The following is a 25,121-nucleotide window of genomic DNA, read 5'->3' as shown; positions in this document are numbered from 1 at the left end:
ATATATATATATATGTACATTTATATTTTTAACAAACCCAAACTCCTACCAAATGTTTTATTCTTTCAACACTAACCTCAATTACTCTTCAATAAAGCTCTCCTCTTGGACCATTTTATTTCTCCAATTTTTTATTTAACAGGTTACAAAAAAATTTCCTCCATTTAACTTTAATTACTTGCTTTAATTAGGCACATCATCTTTAATAGACTTAAAATGGCCACACTGATGCTTTTTCCTTTTTCAAATCTTCATTGATTTTCAAATAATTTTTATGCCTTCTTTTGTATTAATGTTTATAATTTCAATCATACTTTGTCATGCATATGACTTTCTTAGCCCCTTTTTTTGCTACCTTATATGTTGGATGTATCATATCTCTTGCCCTGTGTATTTCTTTCAAAGATATTTTCTAAACCTTGGTAGATTTTAAAACTTCCCGAATGCACCACCAAGTGGTAGGCGTTTGTTACCAAAAACAACCATCTGAAACATGTTCTGACAGCATATGTTCACTTTAGATGGTTCCCAGTTTTGAATGTGTTCTATTTTGGAAATGTCAACAGTCTATTAAGCATGATATATATCTAAAATGCAGGCTTTTTATAAAATGTTTAAATTTAATGATCTAGAAAGCAAGGAGGAAGCAATATCAAGAAAACCATTAGAAGTACGTACAAACAAACCACATGACGCACCCTAGAGAGAGAAATCATCTAACCTTGAAGAAAGAAATGAAACAACTGATAAGTTGTGACGTTGATACTATAGCCTATGTGTAATGAGATATAAGCAAATACAAAATGTTCAATAATGAACCAAACAATACAAGCACTTAATGTGCAAATCACACAAACCCACTATGGGGTGAATGCGAAAAGGCAAAAGAAATATTATTGAAGAGGAAATGTGAGAGAACTCACTACAATACAAGAGGGGGGAAGTCCCCTTTATATACAAAAAGAAAGGGCTGAAAAGGGAGGCCATTGGGGCTCCCCCTAATAGACGTTGGGGAGCCACAACTGTCATTAATATGACAGTTGGGGATCCCAACGCCTATTTAGGTGGGGGCCCCAATGGTCCTAATAAAGGTGACAAATAAAAAAGAAAAAAAGAAAGTAAAAAATACAAAAAGGAAAAAGACTAAAAATTACATAAAGATAAAAGAGTACAGTGAAAAGACTAAAATACCCCTATCGGGTATTTTGGTGTATATATATATATATATATATATATATATATATATTAACACTATGCATCATGATTTTGAGCATAATTAGTTGCAGAAACTACAATGACGGCTAATGGTATGATCATTGAGGAAATTGTTAAATTATGTAATCAAACTTGTAATTTCGTATATATATTTTATATATATAAGGTAATACATATACATATATATAATATATGTATATGTATTTACCAATTATATATATAAAATATATATAGTCATAGTAAGGGTAGTTTAGGAATTTTACACATATTCTTTTTCGAGAATATGTTTTTTTGTATTTTCCTTTTTTCCTTTTTCTTTATTTATTTTTTGCATTTAATGCATTGTACATGCATTGGGAGGGGCCCAGCCCACTAGTCGTTGCACCCCTCCAACGGTCACATTTGTGACCGTTGGAGGGGCTCCAACGACTATGTGGAGCCCCTCCCAAGGCCTCCTCCAAAGCCCTATTTATATGGGCAGCCCCTCTTGTATTTCTTCAAGGGATTTGGGATTATAGCCCAACCTCTTTAGTGTTTATGAAACTTATGGGTGCAAGTGCACATTTGTGATTCGGTGTGTTGTGTTTGTTGTGCACAAGTGTTCTTGGGTGTGTATGTTCACACATTTATTCTTAAGGTTGTTGCGTCATCGACTAAAGTATCTTGTTGAAGATACTTTTACATGGTATCAAAGCCTCGTTGAAGAAGAAGAATTGCGACTCGCCTTCTTTTGCATTCCTCGGGAAGCGTGCCTTCAAGTTTTTTGAAATCAAAGAGGATCATCTTCTTCGAGCAATATTTTAGGAGCTTCTTTTGTCAAGAAAGACGCAAAAAGTAATTAAGGTACATACTATCTCTTGCATTCTTTCCTCTCTAATGGGCGAAAAAGACTCTCATTTCTCTCTTGGGTTTAAGCTTAATGGCTCAAACTATCATGTTTGGGCCGGTAATATGGAAGCCCATATTAAAGGAAAGGGGCTTTGGGGTTACGTTTATGGATCCATACCGGAACCGGAATCCAAAATTACCATTGTTGAAGGAGGGGATATTAAGATCCTTGAAGGGGATGAAAGACAAAAGGCCCTTGAAGAGTATTCTAAGAAACATGATGATTGAGAAATGAAGAACTTCAAGATCTTATCTTGGATTTTTTCATCCGTTGAGACCAAGATAAATGCCAACATCATCAAATTTAAAAGGGCTTCCGAAGCTTGGGTATATCTTGAGAAAATGTACACCTCAAGAGATCTATCCCACAAGTACTTTCTCCAAAAGAGGGCTTTGACTCTCCAACAAAATGACATGACCATTCGGGAGTACTTTGCCGAATTATCCTCTATTTGGGACGAGCTCGCAATCCTTGAACCTAAATGGAGTGGTGAGGCAATCGAATTAAGGCACAAACAACTTGAAGAAGACCGGTTCTTCAATTTTTTGAATGGCCTTAGACCCGAATTTGAACAAGTTCGGTCCTCTCTTCTCTCCGCCTTCACATCCCCCTCACTCGAAGATGTTATCACCAAGCTAAGTGGTGAAGAAACTCGTATGGGGATTGGCAAAAATAATCCTAGCATTCTTGTTACTTCCTCTACTCAAGAAGATGGTGAAATGGCTAATGTCGTGTCAAGACCGGGAAATAACATGAGGACCTATAGACCTCCTCATTTCAAGAATCAAGGTCAAGGAGGGAATGATCGGTATGGCAAAAGAGACTATAGCAAAGTAACTTGCTATCATTGTAAAGAACCCGGACATATCAAACCCTTGTGTCCTAAATGGAAAAAATTGATTGCAACGGCTATGGCATCTCAAGTTGAAGAACGACCCTCTTTATCAAGTGAGTCTCTTTCTCTTCAACAAATCGTGGAAGCCCTACAACCTCTTCTCAAGGGAGGTACTTCCGGAGCCGCTATGTCATCCTCTTCCCCCGGTAAGACATCTTGGCTTTTAGATTCCGGGGCATCCTTTCACATGACCCCTAGTTATTGCACTCTTTCAAATTTTTCTAAAAATGTTTTTCCATCCTTTGTATCAACCGCGGACGGTACATCTCTTGAGATTAAAGGAATAGGTAATTTTGAAAAACAAGACTTCTTTGTTCCAAAAAATCGTTTTATCCCAAACCTTAACCTAAATCTTCTTTCTGTTTCCCAACTCTCGGACCATGGTTGCGATATAAAATTTTCTTCTAATAAATGTTGGATACAGGATCGCCAGTCCGGGAGATTGATTGGGGAAGGCTCTAGAAGAGGAGACCTCTACTACGTAGATTTTCTTCAAGTTCCCAAGAGTCAATTTTGCAACGTCGTCCAAAACAAAGACATTCATGTATGGCATAAGAGATTGGGTCATCCCAATATTGTTAAAATCTCGTATTTGCCTTTTGTTAAACATCTTTGTAAAAGTGACTTTTTGTGTAATGAATGCATTCTTGGGAAAATGAAATGTTTGCCCTTTCCTCAAAGATCCATGTTTACGACAAAACCATTTGAAATTGTCCATTCCGATGTATGGGGACCGGCTCCGGTAATGTCAAAAGGAGGTTTTTCATATTATGTGATCTTTGTGGATGACTATACTAGGTTTTGTTGGATCTATTTCCTTAAACATAAACATGAAGTTTTTTCAATCTTTAAAAATTTTCACATGATGATTTCAAATCAATTCAATGGATGTTTAAAAATCTTTAGGTCTGACTCTGGAGGACAATACCTCTCAAATGAATTTAAGAGTTATCTTGAAAATTTTGGAATTCTTCACCAAAAATCATTTCCGAAAACCCCTCAACAAAATGGGTTAGCCGAACGAAAACACAGGCACATCATTGAAACAACTAGGACTTTGCTCATTTCTCAAAACATTCCAAAAAATCTTTGGGCTGAGGCAGCTCTTACCTCTGTCTATCTCATAAACCGACTTCCATCGAAAAATTTAAACAAAATTTCTCCCTTTGAAAAACTGTATGATAAGGAACCTGATTATAGCAGGTTAAGGGTCTTTGGGTGTAAGTGTTTTGTTCTTACTGATAAGAATGACAAACTTTCTCCAAAAGCCATTTCTTGTGCCTTTCTTGGCTATTCTGAAACCCAAAAGGGGTTTCGTTGTTATGATATCAAAAGTGATAAATTGTATGTTTCCAGGAACGTGAGTTTTTTGGAAAATGTTAGTGGATTTGAACGTTGTGACCCCCATAATGAAAATATGGATTATTCCTTTTTATTTGATTTACTGAATAAGGACGATGATACTAGTGATAATGAGTCAGATCAAGGTAACCCAAATGAACTTGAAACCGAGGAAAACCTCTCCTTGTCTCCTTCGTCACATCAACCTATTGAATTACCTAGAGACCCTATCACCTACTCTCATAGAGATCAAAACAACTTTAGGAGTGCTCTTGACAGATATAATGATGACAGTCCCAGTGCCTCTCAGAATGAAGTGATCCCTCGTAGAACTGAGAGAAGTAGAAGGCCTCCTTCTAGGTTCATTTCCTATGACTCTTTTTCACCAAGATATAGAGCCTGCCTTAGTGCCATCCACTCTTATATAGAACCTAAAATTTTTGAAGAAGCACGTAAATGTCCTGAATGGATTAATGCCATGGACAATGAACTTGAGTCTCTGAGAAAAGCCAAAACCTGGGAATTCCAAAATCTTCCTAAAGGCAAGAAAACAATAAGGTGCAGATGGGTTTTCAAAGTAAAAACTAAAAGTGATGGATCCCTTGAAAGGTATAAAGCTCGCTTGGTTGCAAAAGGATATAGTCAAGAATATGGTATTGACTATGAAGAAACTTTTGCTCCCGTAGCTCGTATGGTCATTGTTCGATGTCTTATAACCGTTGCCTCTATCAACAAATGGAACATCTATCAAATGGATGTGAAAAATGCCTTTTTAAATGGCGATTTAAGCGAAGAAGTCTACATGGATGCTCCTCCTGGAATGGAGCCTCCTAAGGGAAAGGTGCTTCGTCTTCAGAAAGCACTCTATGGCCTAAAACAAGCTCCCAAGGCTTGGTATGATAGATTTAACTCTGTTATGATTGAGAATGGTTTTTCCTCTTGTTTTACTGACACAGCTCTATTTGTTAGAAAATCCAATGCAGGGATTGTAATTTTACTTCTGTATGTTGATGACATGCTCATCACTGGGAGTGATTCTAACGGGGTTAAAAGTATAAAATTTATCTTAAAAGATAAATTTGAAATGTCTGACTTGGGTTTTTTAACTTATTTTTTGGGAATTGAAGTGGCATACTCTCTTAGAGGATATTTCTTATCTCAAACTAAGCTTGTTTCTGAGATCATTGACAGGTCAAGTATTACAGATGAGAAGCTGTGTGAAACTCCTGCGGTAGTAGGAGCAAAGATGAAAATTGATGATGGAGTTCCCCTGTTGGATCCTATACCCTACAGACAGCTTGTAGGATCTCTGATGTATCTGAGTATTACCAGACCAGATATATCCCATGCAGTCCATACTGCAAGTCAGTTTCAGCATGCGCCTACATCCGTTCACATGAGTGCCATCTTACGGGTCGTAAGATACATAAAGGGTACTCTAAATAAGGGAGTTTTTCTGTCTTCTTCCTCTGACTTAAAATTGATTGCTTATACTGACTCAGATTGGGGAGGTGACCCAAATAACCGTCACTCCACCACTGGTTTTTGTGTGTTCTTAGGAGACTCACTAATTTCGTGGAGATGCAAGAAGCAACAAAAGGTGTCGCTCTCCTCAACTGAAGCTGAATATCGTGCCATGGCCACTACTACCATGGAGATTGTTTGGATTCACCAACTGCTAGAAGACATGGGGATCAAAATTGAAGGACCCACCAAGCTATGCTGCGACAACAAAAGTGCAATCTACATTGCAAAGAACCACACCTTTCATGAGCGGACAAAACACATTGAAATGGACTGTCACTATGTTCGTGAAGCATATCTCCGAGGAGTTATCGATCTTCCTTATGTCACGTCCGAATATCAGTTGGCAGATTTCTTTACTAAATCCCTGTGCGCTCCGCGGTTCAACTTCCTTCTTGGCAAACTATCGGTCATCTTGCCCTAAGTTTGAGGGGGGTGTTAAATTATGTAATCAAACTTGTAATTTCGTATATATATTTTATATATATAAGGTAATACATATACATATATATAATATATGTATATACCAATTATATATATAAAATATATATAGTCATAGTAAGGGTAGTTTAGGAATTTTACACATATTCTTTTTCGAGAATATGTTTTTTTGTATTTTCCTTTTTTCCTTTTTCTTTATTTATTTTTTGCATTTAATGCATTGTACATGCATTGGGAGGGGCCCAACCCACTAGTTGTTGGACCCCTCCAACGGTCACATTTGTGACCGTTGGAGGGGCTCCAACGACTATGTAGAGCCCCTCCCAAGGCCTCCTCCAAAGCCCTATTTATATGGGCAGCCCCTCTTGTATTTCTTCAAGGGATTTGGGATTATAGCCCAACCTCTTTAGTGTTTATGAAACTTATGGGTGCAAGTGCACATTTGTGATTCGGTGTGTTGTGTTTGTTGTGCACAAGTGTTCTTGGGTGTGTATGTTCACACATTTATTCTTAAGGTTGTTGCGTCATCGACTAAAGTATCTTGTTGAAGATACTTTTACAGAAATCTCTTTTAATTAGGACTCAAAAGTGATTTCCAACCATAAATTTTGCAAGCCATAAATTACCATTATCTGCAGCGAAGACAAGTCTTCATTTTTCAAAACAGATTCTTAAATCAAGAGTGAAGACAGTGAAGAGAAGCCATCATACCACGCGGGCATGTGTAGCAGACAAAAAACACTAACTTCAGTATAGATGACAAATACATACTCCATTTTTCAAAACAGATTCTTAAATCAAGAAATGCTTCCGATATAGGTCCATTTAAAGCAAAAAAGCAGCATCATGTCAACACTATTACCTCAAAAAGAAATCGACATTTGAGCATCCTCTCACAGTAACCATCAGAGGATTTATGTGGTGGTGTTGAACATTCCAAAGCACCTGGAAATACAATAGAACTGGTAAGAATGTAAAGGACATCCAATGCATCAAAAGCCCAAGGAAGGAAGGATGGACCTTCATTTTCTGAAGAATCAGACACGGAAACTGATAGAGGACTTCCATTCAAGCATTCACCATCATCCGAAGTCACGTCAACAGCATTTTCCTGCAGCAAAGAGTTTCACGGTTTGGAAAGAATTACTGGATGTAAGCAGGAGAATTATTACATAAAGTTCAGTTGAAAAGACAAGTACATCTGATGGATGCTCCAAGATGGCAGTGGCACAAGTCAAGTCTTTGTCACCACCATATAATTCCCCAAGACTCAAAAGCTCCGACGAAAGAGAACTTGTTCGAAAGCATTTAGCTGAAATCTTTTGGTGTTCATACGCGATTTGGTCATCATAACCCAATCCTTTGCAATTCCTTGAAGTGGTTACTGAAATATCCGCTGTCCCGCCATTTCTTGGTGGATCTGAGTCAAGGTTGCTAACCTCTGAATGCTGAATGTAGGCATCTCCAGAAACTACAAAGTGAAAAAAAGGGATAAAACTCATCAATCCTTCTCTCAGAGAAAATAAATGAAGAAAACCAACTCTTATGGGGTGTTTCATTAGTAAAGTCTTATTTATAATTTATATAGTCAAAAGCTCTAGACAGTTCCAGGCACGAGGCCCCTAAAAGCCATACTCAATGCCTAAACAGACAAGTCAGCCTAGTCGGAACTTAAAAGAAAAAGTTTACGAAAAACAAAAAACAAATATCATAAATTGCTAAAATTAATAGCAAACATATATTTAATATGAAATTAAACAAAGTGATTATGAATAAGTGTAACATATTATAATAGCCAATTACAGAAATTACAGCAAATTATAGCAAATTACAGAAACTACAAAATTTATAGCAAATCATAGGAACTACAGAAAATACAGAGAAATTACATCAGATTACAGAAGATAAAGAGAAATTACAAAATTTACAGCAAATCACAGAGAAATTATAGTAAATTATGAAATTACAAAGAAATTACAGCAATAAAACAACTTTTTAGCATTAAGAACTTAAGATCATCTTATTCCTAGCAAAAGAAGGAAAAAATTGAGACAAAGAGACAAAAAGAAGAAGAAGAAGAAGGAATCAATGAGACTAGGGAGAGAGAGAGGGTGCTCACCAAGGTCCAAGAAAAAGAGGGGGGGGGGATACAGGTTGTCGTTTCTCTTCTTTTTCTTCTTCCTTAGCTAGGGCCAGGAGAGAGAGAGAGGGTTATGCGCACATACACACACAGGACACAGCCTTCCTCTTTTGTTCAATGTTATAAGGAAAAAAAATGTTGGTCATATTGCTTGGATGCTACCGAAAACCAGGTTTATAACCTGGTTTTGGTGAAAAAACAGGTTTTGGGGCAAAAACTTTGCTTTGTGTCTGTTTGGGTGACTCAAAACCAAGTTTTCACAAACCTAGTTTTGGTTTAAAACCTGGCCCACACAGTTTTTTCATTTACCCAAGTTTAGAAAACTTGGTTTGTCGTGTCGGTGGGCGGTCTCCAACCCACCACCACCCCTCTCTCCATGCCCTTCCACCTTCAAGCTTCTTCTTCTTTCTAGCCTAGCCATTTCTGGCTGGAAATGGCCAGATTCTAGCCTCTCTCTTTTTTAATCTTGATGGCCAGCCATTTTCTGGCCATCATCCCGGCCATTTTCCAGAGAGCGGGTGGCTAGAAAATGGTGTGTGCTTTCTTTTAACCCTAGATGCTAGGAGCCATTTTGCAGCCACCCAACGGCTAGAAAATGCCTGCAACAATATATATATAAACACATTTTGAAGTATTTTCTAGTCACCCACCAGTTGAAATGGACAGAAAATGGCTAGGATGGTTCCAGCCGGCAAGGGAGGAACCATCCCAGCCATTTTCCAGCCAATGGGTGGTCAGAAAATGGCTAGCCATATTTTTTTTCTTTTTTTCTTTTTTATAATTATTGCAAACAAAAAAAAAATGAAATACCAGGTTTTTTGTGTGCCGCCTTAAAAGCCAGGTTTGCCAAAAACCTGGTTTTTCCCCATCATCCAAACACGGCCTAAAATAACACTTATTTCTAGTGGCAAACAAATTTGGTCTCATTTAACCAAATGCATTCCATTCTCCCTAATGCAAGCTTCAAGTCTTCTTATAGGAGATTAGAAGAAGGCTTTTTCAATTGCATTTCCACCTTCTTCAGAATCTCATATGGGGAAAGTTCTTCTTTTGGAAGAAGCACAAAACTTTTGTTACAATTCAAGAAAAGTGGTGAGAAGTTAAACAATAAATACAAGACAAATTAAGCAAAAATGAAGAAGAAAACGTTAAACATAGGTAGCATTTTGCCCTAATATATTAGATGCAACCCAATACATTCAAACCTTCCCATCAGTCTTCAACATATATAAATCAATAAAATAAATACACATATACACCCAAATGATTGAATCTATGATGTATAATGTTTATATCCTCCTTTATGTCTTGGAAAATTCTTTTCTTCATCTCTTGTGATATATAAACCCAGCAAGAAACACCCACCATCTCTAAACAAGTTCTGAATCTTCTGATTTCTTTCCCTTCTCTGTGCCACACTGGCAGTAGTAAGTCTCAAAATGATCTAATATCCCTTTCTTCAAAATTCCATTTAGCTCAATGAGTTTCCTAAAAGATGAGCTCATCCAAAAATAGATGCCAAGTGGGTTCTTCATGTGTGAAACACATGGGGCTCCGTATATGATATCTCACTTCTTTAGGTTTTAAGCTAAGTTTGCACTTAGTAAGATCAGCCATGAAGAAGCAACAACTCTAGGACTCTAATGAGAGTCCCAGATAGTTTTTCCAAGGAAAGGGGCATCGATAGGCTTCAACAAAGATAAATAGTATGTTTAATGGCCGGGTTTGGACTATAACCTTACTGTGTTCTTTGCCAGTCACAAGTTCTTGGTTGAGGGGTAACCAGTGATTTATCTCATACAGTGTTCAACTTGTGCTAACAGTAATGATCTATACCACTTCACCTAAAGAACAGTTGGCCATTAGGCGTTACTTGTGTCTAGACAAATTAAATAGATTCCAATACCATAACTTGATTGTAACATTGTTGAAGCACAAATCTACATCATCCTACCATTGCCAAGTTTGACTCTATTCTCTCCTTAAAATCTTCTAACACCTTACACCGTCCTTTTCCATATTCTTAAACATGTTTCTCAGGAAATCTTCCAAATCCACTTAGATGGAAGACCGCCCCCTCCCACCCTCCTTCCATATTTGCCTCCCAACAAGTATCAAAAAAGATCTTTCACCACCATTTCATTGTGACAGTTTTATTTAATAGCCCCAAATCACCTCATGTTAGTTCAAACTGTAGGGCTACATTTTCTGCTCAACCAGGTGCATTTTTCTATTCTCAATTAAAGCCTTTCCATAAAAATGAAGCAAAAACCTTGTTAAGTCGCTCTTCAACCTTTTGGGTGGGGGGAATGAATAAAGGGAAGATAGGAAGGAACAACAGAAAGTACATTATCAATGAGAGTAATTCTACCCACAAAGGCAAGACACCTTGAGGTCCAAGACTGCAATCTTTTTGTTGACCTAGTCCTCTATTGTTGCCCAATGGAGGCATCTACAAATACCCATATGGATACCCATTCCTAAATATTTTATGGGTGGAGCCCCTTAATCGCTCTTGTTTGTGTGCATCTTCAACCTCAATGTCAATGACACTTCAATGTCAACCATATTCTCCATATTTTATCATCACTGGCCTCACCAAAAATTAGCATGTCATCTACAAAGAGAATATGGGTTAAGGGAGGTACACCTGTTAATGAGACACTTTTAATGAAGTCCCTCCACGCCTTTATGCATAAGAGCACTGGCAGATAGATCCATTGATACTCCAATATATCCATGTCAAAGATAAGAATAAGATGTTCTTGATCCAACTTATCAAACACCCACTTCCATTTTCTTCATACAAAAATTCAAAAACACAAATTATAAAGTAAACTGTCATCTCCAAATTGACTTTTAGCATAAAAGTTTTCTCTTTTCCAGTGTAATTTGAGTGAATGGCCACATTTGCTAAAATAGCATGCTTGTGAATAAAACTGCTCAAGAGCACATGTTTTACCAATCTACCAGTTCCTGCTAGTGACAAGTACCTAGTTGTCCAACAAACAGGCTTCTTGTTGATCATGTTTTCCATTTCATACCAGTGCATTTCCCTTGAGATAACATTGTGAAGAGTCAATCCAAGATATCTAGAAGGAAGTTCAACGGATGGAAGATGTGTGTCCATTGTATTGTTGTTTAAATTCATGATAAAAAAGACTCCACCTAATCTTATGAACTTTTAAACCAAATACCTTGAAAAGGGTTTGTAAGATGAACCATTGTCTCCATGTTTCCTCTAGGTCCATAGCACCCAAGATTAGGAAATCATCAATGAATGGTGTGTGTAACTGGGGAACTAGTAAGATCAAGGCACCTTGCAAACCCAATGTTCATGACCTATGTCACATGGGTGCGGGTGCGGGTGTGTGGCAAAAATATAAAAAATTATATATATATATATATATATATATAAGTCCAAAAGTTGGACATAAATGACCCTGGGTGCATTGACTTCACCCAAGGTCAGGTTGACCGCATCAGGTGCGGGTGCGGCACCTAGTTGCCGAGTCCCTGTGACATAGTTCATGACCCTTCGAATCAAAAAATTAGAGCTTTCACTTACCAAGTTACAAAGGTGAGATAGGATCCCCTTGCCTCAAACCCCTCAAGATTTTGGACAATTTTCCATGTTTCCTACACCCTTGTTCTTGATATAAGATGTCAAGAAATCCCACTTGACTCAATCCAAAGCTAGCTTTCTCCAAATCAAGTTTGATATCAAAGTAGGCTTCTTTTCCACCAAAATTGAATGACTTAGATGCTTCAGCTATCTGCTCTGCACATGGCAACCCAGTGTTTACCATGAGCACGATAACCGGTACACCAAAGGTGCGTCCTTCCCAGTCTTCTCGTACTAGGGAAAAGTCCTCTCAATGCTCTAACACCCAACCGGATACGGACCGAACTGTCTCACGACGTTCTAAACCCAGTTCACGTACCGCTTTAATGCTTTAATGCTTTAATGGGCGAATAGCCCAACCCTTTTGACATAGTAACATACTACTGCCTCAGGTGGCGAAGAGTCGACAACGAGATGCCAAACCTTCCTATCAATATGAACTCTTAGAGAAGATCAGCCTGTTATCCCTAAAGTAACTTTTATTCGTTAAGTGACAACCCTTCCACTCAGAACCATCAAATCACTATCGACTTTTGTCCCTGCTCAATGGGTGGGTCTTGCAGTCAAGCTCCCTTCTGCCTTTGCACTCAAGGACCAATAGATTGGGGGTGGGTCATGGCAAGGAAGTTGTAGACCAGAGTTACCGGAAGTGCCTAGGTAAAAGGGGAAGCGCGAAACGTCACGCTTCCGAAGCGTCCCCCTTTTTTGGGAAGTGTGCTTCCCTTTTATGGGAAGAGCGTTTCCCCCTCACTTCTCAATTTTTTCCATTTTTTTCGCTTTCCCCTCGCTTCCGGTTCGCTTCCTAGGTCACTTCAGGTTCACTTCCTAGGTCACTTCAGAGACGGATCGAAATTTTCTTCTAAGTAGTCCCACGCTTCCCCGCTTCCCCGCTTCCTAAATTTTTTAAAGTGCCTCGCTTCCCGCTCCCGCTCCCGCTCCCGCTCCCGCTCCCGCTCCCGCTTCCTCGACTGGTAACTCTGTTGTAGACACATTTTCATACTTTGTATCTAGAGTACTTCACTTAAATCCCTCTGCAGTCCTAAGCTTTAGAGGCATTTATCATGAGCTTCTTCGACACGAGACTCTTGAAGAATCCTTTCCATGTCAAATTATCACACTCCAAAATCCTCTTGCCTTGAATAAACACAAGTTGATTATATGATATCATTTTAGGCATAAGCTTGAGTCTTAGCTATAATTTTATTGGGGATCGCTTGAAGTTGGATACGTCTAAACCTGATAATACCAGTTGTTCTTGGCTCCTTGACTATGAGAATAGATGTTGATCTATTAAGCTCTTCCAAGACAGACCTCTTAATATAACACTCCCAGACGGCCTTGTTAATATAATACTCCATCATATTCATGATGTTTGAGCTACATTCTTCCCAAAAATATCTTCAAGAAGCCATAGGAAATCCATCCAGGCCTGGTGTCTTCTCTACAGCTAGTTTGTAGAAAGGCACTTTCACTTCTTGTAAAAATGAAAGGTGCTTTCAAGCTATCAGCATGAAAGGATCACGAACCATCGAAACTAAAATTCTGAAGGTTACAAGGGGGGGAGTTACCATTTAGACAGCAACAAAACGTTCACCCTATACATGTCATCATAACCTTCGGAGGAATGTGCTTTATGTTCTATATACATGACCATACACAAATTTCGGGCTTTCATCTCAGGCCAGTCGTCATCACCTTCTCGGAAGGATGAAGCAGAGTAATGGCATGAAAAGAGGAGTTGTTCCACTACATATTTTTGCCTAATGCAAGACAATTTCCAACACCCACAGCACTTCGCAACTGCCCCTCCAGATAGTGAATGCGCTCTTGCCTATTGCCCGTTGCTGTAGTTCGTACAGAGTGAACCATATAAATCCTGTGTATTTCTTCCTGAGTCAATTCCTTAGAATCGGTATGGCATGTAGTGAGTTTTGAATAACCAGAAATTAATGTTTCAGAGGGGTTCTTCACCCACCATCCTAATTAACAGTACAAACTTAACCTCAAGTAAGGACTAAACAAATATTAACAACTTAAGTTCCTAAAACTTTTGCATCTTCACGCTAAAACGTCCGAATTTTCATTCAAGATAACCAAATTGCAAGCAAACCCTAAGCACAAAACAGGGGAAAAGCAAACCAGATACAATAAGTTTACATATAATAGCTCTCTAGAACGCTACATCCAGCCCCTAACTCATCCTGACTAAATGAATTCCACCGATAAACGTTCAAAACAAAACGCCCATGAAAAAGCAAAAAAATAGATCATCGAAAACAAGAGATATTTCCACACTTACAGCAACTGAGGAAATCGTACTTCGACATCCGGCTATCTTCCTCCTTACAATCTTCCCGGACGTTGAATTTCCTCGTCATGTCGATGGACGCCATCTCTGTGGCGTCATCCACGGCGTTGAAATCGAACACCGAGGGCTCCTTCCGCGACTCGCTCCTCATCGGCGATCGTCCGAGGCACGAGCTCCAGCGAGGGAGGATGCGCGCCAGGGAGCCCTGGGTCTCCGTAAACCGAGACGCGATGAGAGATTCCGGCAAAAATTCACCGGTTCCCGACGGACGAAGCCGGAAAAGGGAAGGCGTGTGATGGAAGGAATCCAGGAAGAAGTCTCAATTCTCGCCGGGCCCTCTCTCCCTCTCTCTCTCTTACTTTTGACTTGAATTCGGGGTCGGAGTGGGCCCCACTGCGCCTCCTCGGGCTCCGTGCGTCCGGCAGGGCCGAGCCCGAGCTCAAAAAAGAGACCCCTCCCTGAAGTTACGCTATTGGTCTCATTAGTTGAAGAAATTTACGAGATCCCCCCTTTCTGCAGTGGCTCCGAACTTGACCCGATACTTGAACGATCGAGTTCGAGCAGATAATTAACTGGATCTGGGTCTAACAAGGCCTCTACATGACTGACCAGCAATCAAACTATGCAGCTTCTAAACTATCTTAAACCGTTCTGTTTGGGAAGAAGGGGAGATGGTATTTAATGAGAATTTAATAAATAGTAATTGTATGGTACTACTCACTCCCACCTAATTGGAGCTTCATATTTTCAATTTTTTCAAGGTGTTTTTGTCGTCAAGCCCTATAGATATGATCTGCAATCATCATTTAATGAAAAACAAGATTTGGGTCATGTGATGATTGCATGCATGTAGGTTTTTAAAGATCTTCAAAAATCAATGTCTCACAATGTATCATGACTTATAAAAACCTATTTTTATGTTTGAAAAACATAATCCTTATCAATTAAACTATGTTGATTACATCTATAAGGTCTGATTGAAAAGATGCAACCTACAGCTATGGTTTCTAGTGGGTGGGAGTATGTATTGTGTTCTTGTAGCACTACTCTTTAATAAATACCATCTATCCCCCACATGTGTTTGGTAACTTTGAGAGAAAATAATGGTGTTGAGAGTGGAGATGAGAGTAAAGATAGGCCTTTTTCAAACTACATCTTCGTAAGGATGATGCTGCCTCGTCTTCTGTTTTATTTTCCACTCCCTTCACCCTCTCGTTGTTTAAATTAATCAATTAAAAAAGAAGAATCATTGTGTTTTTCAGCAGTGTTTGAAATATGCAGGAGACAAAATAATTTTATGCTGATAAAAAACACAATTAAGAATTTAATAAACACACTTAAATTTTTGTTCCATTAATCAAAAAACACACATTTGACAATTTGATTTGGTTAACATTAACACATGTTTAGTTGGTAAGATAGAGGTAATGATTTACCCCAAACAATAAAATCCTTTAATCCAAAAACTTCACATTACATGCAACATCATTGCATGGTGGGTGTGCAACGACCTGTCTCACATCATCCATCATGACATTTCTCAAGATTGGTGTATTGTCCATTAAAAAAAGTTGGGATAGATGGTTAGCAATAATGGAGCTGCATGCCAAGCACGTAACCCGCTGCATAAAAATCTCCACTAATTCAAAACCATACTTAGGGGGCGTTTGTGTGTCACAAAAATGGTGGGGTTAGCCAAAACATTTTCATGGGTAGTTACGCAAACACTTTTTTTTTTACTCCCTTCAAAGCCGAAAGTAGGGATCACAACGGGTCAGGTCGGGTTTGGTTCGGACTTAGGTGGAACTAGACCTGGCCCTGATTTTTGGGTATGGTATCATAATAATAGAAACCATACTCGGACCCATCATAAGAGAAATTGTACCTGGACCCGATAAGAATTACACAAACTAAACTCGACCCACACCTGGTAAAATACTATTTTTATCATTTTTACATTGAAAATTTGTGGCTCTTACTTAAAACTTGGGTCGGACCCCAGTATGTTATAAAATTTCACAAACTATATCCGGATTCATGTATTAATCGGTCCTTCGAGTCCAGACCCAAGTCTTAATCGGGTCTTCTCATTTATCACCATACCCATACACTATAAGGTTTGGTTGTGGTCGGTTTCTAGTAAACCCCACCGGTAGACACCCCTAGACCCAAGGGTCCGTGAAGAGGAGAATTGGATTTTGGTTAGGCAAGTTTCAAATGAAGAAATTAAGGTAGCGGTGTTCGATTTAGAGGATGACAATGCACCAAGACCCGATGGTTTTCCTGATCTCTTTGTTCATAAATTGTGACACATAATAGAGAATTTATTTATTTTTTAAATATTGTTAAAGGTGGGTTTCAAACCCAAATCTCTCTAAAGTTTCCCAAGTGAACTAAGCCAAAGCATACATTTTAGTCATTGACACCGAAAATAAGCAGAAAAAGTGATGAATAGAATTGCAAATATATATATATATATATATATATATATATATATATATATATATATATATATATATATATATATATTTATTTATAATTGTATCCTAGCCTTATCGAGCTCGATAGGCTAATCAAGCTCGGCTTATTTGCTCGATCGAGCCTTAGAACCATGTTCAAGCTCGGCTCATTTAAAGCACGAATGAGCTTCGAGCCAAGCTTGAGCTGGCTCGGTTCGTTGTGCATCCCTACTTAACACCCACACCTGCTGAGTTGGGATAAAAACTATTCTAATAGTTTCACACCTGCTGAGTGAAACTATTCTAATAAGCAAATTGGGGTTAAGCAGACCCCCACCGATTATACAAAGTACAATTGGGCTTTTGAACTTGCAATGTCCCAACACAAACCGTGGGTTTTCTTAATTACTGATGAAAAAGTTTGGACATGTTTTTTATGATAGTGTATGATTAGAGTGAGGGCACGAAATTTATGTGTGATTTTGAGAATTCCTTTTTATAGAAATATCTATTTTAAAGTTTGCGGTGTCCATATCGAGAAATGTTCAGATGAATGGTCAGCAGTAGTGCAGCTGCATGCCAAGCTTGCGCCGCTGCTGCATAAAAAACGGCCCCATTGATTTTTCTTCTTGACTATCACATCAGATGCGGGTTTTGTATAAGGCCGTTGAGTATAAAAAAATGCGTCAATTTAAGATTCGGTTGGGAGTTTGTTGATCTGCTCACCTGCGCCCCATAATGGCACATGCTCTCCTTTGCTTCTCCCCTTCTTCCCCTTCTTTAAAACCCCAAAATTTCCCCCCAATTATCTCACTCAATAACGAGGAGGAGGAGGAGAAATCCACCCGATTCCCATTCTTCAAAAACCCTAGATCCACCTCGTTTCCACTCCCTTTTCTTCTCCGTTTCGCCATCTCCTCTCTGAGGAAGCTCCGTTGATGGCGGGCTTCGCTTCGGCCCTCCGGCGTCTATACCTCTCGCTCTACAACTGGACCGTCTTCGCCGGATGGTAAATCCTTCATGTTCTTTTTTTTTTATGTTTTTGTTTGTTTTTCTAATCGCTCAAATTGATATGGATCAGCAACGCGTTTCTCTCTGTGTGTGTTTTTTTTTCATTTTTGGTGATTTTTTGTATGTGTTTTTTGTAATTTAGCTCGGATGGACTCGATTGTGCTAAACCAGTGTCAATTGAGATCTGCTGGTTCTGAGTCGGAGTAGTTGATTTCGAGCTCGATTCGCGTTCAGTGTCTTGATTTTGTGTCGTAAACTCTTTTCTCTATTATTTCGTTTTCCTCGACAAAACGGTCTCTTGAAGAGCCATAATAAAACCTTGGAAGCAATGCGATAGATGAAACAGTGATGTCTGGAACAGCATCTGCGTTTAAGATCTGTGATCTCAACGCTGATTATGAACTGGAAGTAGGCCTTTGAATCTCCATATCACAGTTCACACGGGATCCATGAGCTCATATTGAGGCGGTTCTTATAGGTCTGGACATCGTTGTTCTTTGATTTGAGGTGTAGGTTATAGGCGGGGTGGATGATAGCATATTTTTGTGTAGATTGGTAGGCGACCTCGTGTGTGGCTTTCATCATTTTTTATTACTTAGAGGAGGATAGAGATGATGCATGCATTGCACTCATATGCTTGGCAAGGTTATTTGCTGGCGAGATAGGATGTCAGTCATGCCAGGCACCTGAAGGGCCACCAAGGGATGCACGGGTGTAGTATTTGATGGTTCATGTTAGCCATCGAATTACTTGGTTGTCTGAAATGAAACTAGAACACAGAAAATGAAATAGTAAAGAAGCAATGTCACACATCTCAGTCTTGAGAAAATCTTGGCGAGGGAAAGGCTCATGAATAATTTGAAAATTATTAATTTTTAGAAAATATCAGGAAAAAATCAGCTATATAAAAAGTTAGAAATGAAGTACAATATTCAAAAGGATTTGGAATCGAAGATGTTGTCACATTGATTTTATCTAACTATTTTTGTTTAAATTAGTTAGACCTACTGATGGGTAAAAAGTAAAAACCATCATATGAGCTAATCTAATATTGCACCTTAAGTTATTCATTTGTAAGCTGGCAATCTACTAGGCACTTAGAATGTCCATTTTTGTGGGCAGATGTTGCAAGTGAAAGAGAAATACTTGAGTTGGTTTTCTTGCAAATATCTTTATCCCCCCAAGTTGGATGTTACACACAATGGGGACTCATGTGTACCACAAGCAGAGGATGCAAGGTAGCAACATAAGTTCGAATACAATCATCTCTGTCGTAGTTAATGTTAAAATTTTCCCAAAATTGACTTATCATTGTATACTGATAGGTAGTTCTAGGTTGTAACTCCCGTTAAGCATGGTTGGTTTAGTTATAGTCTGCACATGATGCTGCATATGTTCCAACAGCTATAATTTCCTGTTTTCCTTGATTGTATTCATCAAAGTGGAAGGTTGAATTTTTTGTTGAAAATTGTTGTCACAGATCTAAATTGATGTTCCTTTTTTTTGCATAATGATTACTCTTTCATTTTCTTGTTGCACATGGTTTTTCTTGTTGATGTTTATAACTAGTTGTCCATCTCTGCAGGCTTCAAGTTTTATATCTAGCATTGAGAACTTTGTGTGAATCCGACCATACCAAAGTATATGATGCAGTTGAAAGGCCTCTCCAGCTTGCTCAGACTGCAGCAATTTTGGAAGTAAGGATAGCCTTTTTTTATGTTTTTCTGATATCATGCATTCAGATACTAATTTTATTGACCTGATGTTTTGCACTGGATTCATGCGTTGGACAGATTTTCCATGGCCTTGTTGGTAAGAAAGTTTGTCCACTATGTTTATGTTAGTCATTGTGAACTCTGTTAAGAAATGCTACTTTTGCTTTTGTCAGGTTTGGTAAGGTCTCCCGTTACAGCAACATTGCCACAGATAGGTTCAAGGTTGTATGTGACCTGGGGAATCTTGTATAGTTTTCCTGAGGTATGTATGGTTGATTGTACTTTTGATAGAGGTGTGATGTTATAGTTATATTGATCTTGGGTTTTTTGGGATTCATTTGCAGACTAGGACCCATATGCTTGTTAGCAGTCTGGTGATTAGTTGGTCGATAACAGAGGTATGGGCATTTTGTAAGTTTCATCTTTAACTATTCGATTGGTATTTGCTATCTGAAAGTGGTGATTAGTTAAATACTAATATAAAGAAGTGCCAACAGAAATTCTTCTTGTTTGTTTTTTTACCTTTCAGTAATGCTACAACAAGCATAATTGATGTTATCATAAAGTATAAACTGAAACTAGCACAACATATATTCCGGAATGTGACATCATGAAGTTCTTTTTAGCGAATGTGCATGATTGCAAAGCAACTCTTTAGGTTTTCATGTCATCAATTACTGTGAGAAATTACAAAAGATACATGTGCACACACATATGCATGTTCATGCACACACAGCCTTTGCAAAACGGAACCCGCCGTTGGAAAGAATAAGCTATTTGAAGTCAAAAGGTTCATTATGGAAGCCCAATAATTTTGATTGAACAATTCCACTTGTTAGTGACTAGTCATACTTTCTTTTCTTCCACTCGTTAATAATTTCAGCAAAACTGATACAGATTAACACTTTCAAATTCTACAAACGCAGCTCATCAGCTAAGTGAAACCAGAAGTTTGAGTTATGGTGCTGTATTTGCTGTCTGATTCTAATCCTTTTTATGGTTTTCTTGCTCTTTATTTTTTCCATTTTATTAGTTTCAACCTTGATTGTGTCTTAGATTTGTTATGGCGATAGCTGCCATCCGTTTCAGCAACGCACTTGGGATTTAGTCTTGAAACTTGAGCATTTTTTTAGTAATCTTTCTGGCACAAGATGATCTTCCAGATGAAACTTGTTTATGAAGTTTTTTTTATGGTGCAGATTATCCGATATTCCTTTTTTGGCATGAAAGAGGCCCTTGGTTTTGCACCTTCTTGGCTTTTGTGGCTAAGGTACTAATTCCATTATTTCCTCAGTTCTCAGTTTTTTTAAGAGGCCATCTTTTTTTTGGAATTGACTGCAGTCTTGCCAAAACAATTTTGCAGATATAGCACCTTCTTGGTTCTGTATCCAACTGGCATCACCAGTGAGGTTGGGCTTTTATATATTTCCCTTCCATACATCAAGGTAAGAGCCATGGGCACTTATTTTACATTATAAACAGAATTCTTCATTGCCGGGACCGTTAATTCTTAAAAAAGTCGTCACCGACCAGATCTTGTTCTTTTCACCACTGGGCCATGTGATTGCAATTAACTCACTAGCCACGGTCGCTTCTATCTTCTGCATTCTATTTAGGATACATAAAACCAGAGGTGTATTTCAAGGATAGATCCTTAAGTTGTCCCTCACATAAAATATTCGCCGCATCTGAAAATGTTTGTGGTGAACTTCTTTTGTGCTTTGTACTAATTCATTCCTCGAAAGTTGCTAATACATCACAACTGTGACAAATGATGGCATCTGGCGAACTGTTTCAGGGCTCTGATAAATACTGTATAAGGATGCCAAACAAGTGGAACTTCTCATTTGATTACTTCTATGCTGCGATTGCAGTCCTTGGAATATATGTCCCAGGCAAGCAAACTGTCCTCTTTAGGAAAACATTGTTGGCAGTAAACTTGTAAGGTCTCTAATTCTGTGGGTGGTTGACATGGTGATCTTGCAGGGAGCCCACACATGTACACATATATGCTGGGTCAAAGGAAGAAGGCCATCTCCAAGTCCAAAAAGGAGTAGAGCTCTAGTTCCTCCCCGAGTACCATCGCTAGGTGCTGCTAGTATTTGTTGTTTTTTCTGTTGAATATTAAGTCAAGATTGTTGGTGAAATGCATGTATGCCATAATCCGAGACTGAAGTACTGTTGATTCAATTTTATTGGAGCTCATCTCTATCTCTATGGGGTTCAGCTTCAACCAAAAGTATTGATCAAGCTCCCTCTGATTAATCTCCTTGTTTAAGCTTCTTTGTTTTAGGGAAGGCTGTCTTCAAGTAAAAGTTTACATCGCCCAAGAAAAAGAAAATTACTGTTTAACCTTGCATTTAGCAGATTTTATATCCAATCTCCAGAAACAATACCTATTTTCAAATCGATGAGGCTTCAACAGTGAACTCGATAAATGTATGGCAGCCCACACAGTGAGACCTTAATATTCTTCATTGTTCTGACAGTTTACTTTCATCAGTCGTATTTAAAAGCTCAGAAGCATTTGCCAACCTCTTCCTATGCATTCATCAGTCGAATTTAAAATCTCATAAGCAGTTGTCAACCTCTTCCCATGTATGTAAGGGTGCGTTTGCATGCTGCAGAAATGCATGAAGGCCTATGCATTTCCATGAGCCCCAGCTCATCAACACCAACACTGCCTCTCGTTCCCCACAGAAAGCGAGGGCTGTTTTCAATGTAATCCGTCATACAATCAGGTAAAGGCAGGAACGCTAATCATCTCCCACTGTTGATACCCAATTACTCTCTTCCATCCATCTACTGCATTCTGCACATTTAATGGTTAAAAAGGCATATAAAACCTATATTTTGATTGGCTAACTCAAATGCCGTTTTGCAAGTCAGCCGGTTAAACTTTGCTAAATTTCCATCATCAGCTAACAACCCAACGGGTATGGGTTGAATATGCATTGTTTCAACGAGCGTTTTCACCCCTTCCAAACTATTTATTCTGGCCTCAAAGTTTAACCTTCCATCCATGGTGCTGAAGTTTCTGTCCCATTCACGATTTTCATTTGTTAGTCTATAATGTCCAACTTTAAATATGAATCTGTCAAAACTTTGGAAATGAATCTGTGAGACTGTAAGCTGTTAAGATAGCTATAAGATATTGCACTTGAAGTCTGACTGCATGTGTGCTTAGGCTGAGCATGAAAATGTGTCTGAGCCTTGAAACTTGAAAGCAACCACTTCATGCAAAAAAAAACTGAAGATTTAAACTGTCTCAAGTTCGCCTCTTTTCAGAACACGACCAGTGACTCCGTTTTCTTGAATCTCTAGGAAAATCTTGCGAGTGTCAAAATCATCAGTGCATTGTTTGAGACTTTAGGAAAGAATGGGGTTGGGAAGTTCACATGATTTGTCCATGCTTCCAAACTTGTGCATACATGTTGATGGGAAGATTCCACATTTGGATCCCAAATCAAAGTTGTCGTATCAGGTGATGTTCCAGGAATCCGGTAAAACAGTTTATCAAACTGTTTTACAATTTCAACTCTGCCCAATTTAGCCCCAAAAAGGGGTTTGGTGTAGTGAGATGGGTCCTAGGCCGCTGGCAGGTGGTCTAGTTTCAAATACCATGGGTGTCACCCTTTGTGCAAGCTGAAGCATGGTGACTCCCTTGGGGGCAAGGGGTAAGCCCAAGGAGTTTTACGCTGTCCTAACTGTAAGTATGGCAGGCAGAGCCAGCACAGCTAGGTCCCTGATCCTGAGGGTGGTTTCTCCATGCAAATATATAAAAAAAAACTCTGACCAATTTAGCATACCTACCAAAGATGGTATTCCAAGTGGTCTAGTTTTTCTTCGGACACATTAAAGATGGTATTTGCGAGAGCCCCTAGTTTTTTTCAGGCATTTGCTTAAATAGTTCACTCGCATCATCCATCTTTCATGATTTTGCAAACCCTCAGAATGTTCAAAGATGTCTTAAATCTTACTGTTCATATGTTATCCTTTTTCAATCGCTATCGATTACCAAAGGGGTTTTGAGATGGGATCGTGAAAAAAATCCAGAGGGTCGGATCATACGCCATCTGCATACCCTCTAATGATGATATTCATAAGCAATGATATTGATCATGATGCCAGAATCTGTATGGGCATGGTTACTGATGCCAGATTGAGCACTGAAAGGAGCTGGTTCATTCTTCAAGACAAGAAAATGTGGTGTTATTGGGGCTTGAGAAGGTTGGAATGGTTGCAGTTAAAATCATTTTGGGTGAGGGGGTGAATTCGACCGTTTGATGGGTGCAGTTCGAAAAGCAGTTAGCTCACGGTGGGAAAATTTGATGAAAGACTAAAATGGCAATCTGGAGTTTGTGCATTTTGGCAGAATGAAGGCAAGCCTGGTTATTGAACTGGGAATCGTTAAGGGGGTGTTTGTTACACTCCCACCTGAGGGAACGAGCTTTCATGCGAAATGCTTGCCCTGTGACTGCATCTTCATGTGAAAACGCTTATTTTGGGTGCAAGTCAAGGGGGCCACCCATGCTTTCTCACGGGAGCGTTCGTTTCAGTCCTTGTGGGAAAGTAGGCCCTCTTCATATGAAAGGGAGTGAAACAAACGCCTCCTCCAATGACTGATGATTCAGACGTTTGGTAAATGGGTTAGCATGGCTCGTCTTGCTGGCTTTGAGATTCACACTGTAAGGGGTTGATTGATGGCTTGCCAAGGATTAGTCAAAATGAACAAACAAAACAGTATACAACATTGGTTCTGTTCGTTCCATTCTTTTTGTTCCAAGTCCAACAAATGTCTGTTGTTTGATAGGGTAAGAAGGAAGAAAAAAAGCCCTAATCAAGAACAGAACCCTAATCAACAAAAACAAACAAAAACCTAATATATGAAAATCAAACAAAAACCCCTAATCTAAGAAAACCCACATATGAAAACCTAAAAATGCCTTAAAAAGAAATTTGATTCAAACCATGATAAAAGAAAAAGAAGAAAAAGAAAAAAGAAAAGAGAAACCTGGCCGGCGGCCTCGCATCGCCTCAATGGCAGCCTCATCCCCGATGGCCTCACATCATCTCGCCGGCCTTGCATCGCCTCAACAGCAGCCTCATCCCCGGCATCAGTGACCCCTTGGCTGCAAAGGGGAGAGAGAGAGAGAGAGAGAGAGAGAGAGAGAGAGAGAGAGTCGGGGGACCTCTACCCCCAACTTTTTTTTAACATGCGTCCCCAGTCCTGTTCTTTTTGTAACAGGGGGAGGAGTGTTACGAAAATAACATCTTTTTAAGGATGCGGCGGACGCTGTTCCGAGCATCCACCGCATCCATGTTTGTTGAAATCAGTCCTCCGCGTTCATTTCATCCCATTTCGGGTGGGGGAAGGTGATTCAAACATACTCTAAAGGTACATTTAGGCAAGGCACAGATGCCTGGCTTGGAGTAGTCAGATCCCAACTCCCATTTTCGTTGGAAAAGCATTCAGAACTCGAAAAATAGGATTTTTCACATGGACCAAGTTTAGGGCAGGTTGGTTGTCTCTGACAAACTCTGTCCAGGATCCAGTC

General features: G+C 39.1%; 2 protein-coding genes across 2 annotated transcripts in view; one reads left to right on the top strand and one right to left on the bottom strand.

The window, feature by feature from the left end:
* Positions 1–14,731, bottom strand: part of LOC149838721 (putative ubiquitin-like-specific protease 2B) — a 65,862-nt gene extending 51,131 nt beyond the window's left edge. The window contains exons 1-4 of the mRNA XM_090006765.1: positions 14,370–14,731; positions 7,505–7,776; positions 7,326–7,416; positions 7,168–7,250 (exon numbers count right to left, since the gene is read on the bottom strand). Of these exons, the coding sequence (XP_089862891.1) occupies positions 7,168–7,250; positions 7,326–7,416; positions 7,505–7,776; positions 14,370–14,529 (606 nt within the window). The 5' untranslated portion in view covers positions 14,530–14,731. The remainder of the gene's footprint in view (positions 1–7,167; positions 7,251–7,325; positions 7,417–7,504; positions 7,777–14,369) is intronic.
* A 2,810-nt stretch (positions 14,732–17,541) lies between these two features.
* Positions 17,542–21,912, top strand: LOC149838720 (very-long-chain (3R)-3-hydroxyacyl-CoA dehydratase PASTICCINO 2A-like). Its single transcript, XM_090006763.1, has 9 exons — positions 17,542–17,846; positions 19,434–19,545; positions 19,642–19,660; positions 19,737–19,825; positions 19,908–19,961; positions 20,763–20,833; positions 20,927–21,008; positions 21,362–21,458; positions 21,550–21,912. Exons 1-9 carry the CDS (start codon positions 17,776–17,778, stop codon positions 21,618–21,620), a joined length of 666 nt encoding a protein of 221 aa, XP_089862889.1. The 5' UTR covers positions 17,542–17,775; the 3' UTR covers positions 21,621–21,912.
* The last annotated feature ends 3,209 nt before the right edge of the window (positions 21,913–25,121 follow it).

Source organism: Nuphar pumila, chromosome 5 (assembly GCF_984573655.1).
Source record: "Nuphar pumila chromosome 5, dmNupPumi1.hap1.1, whole genome shotgun sequence".
NCBI classification, from domain to species: Eukaryota; Viridiplantae; Streptophyta; class Magnoliopsida; order Nymphaeales; family Nymphaeaceae; genus Nuphar; species Nuphar pumila.
This window is presented reverse-complemented; position numbering and strand designations above follow the sequence as displayed.

Excerpts from the sequence above, each read along its gene's own strand:
- LOC149838720 (XM_090006763.1), top strand. The coding sequence starts at position 17,776 with ATGGCGGGCTTCGCTTCGGCCCTCCGGCGTCTATACCTCTCGCTCTAC. Across the intron at positions 19,826-19,907 it reads TCTTGTATAGTTTTCCTGAG|ACTAGGACCCATATGCTTGT; the intron begins GTATGTATGGTT and ends ATTCATTTGCAG. Across the intron at positions 19,962-20,762 it reads TTAGTTGGTCGATAACAGAG|ATTATCCGATATTCCTTTTT; the intron begins GTATGGGCATTT and ends TTTATGGTGCAG.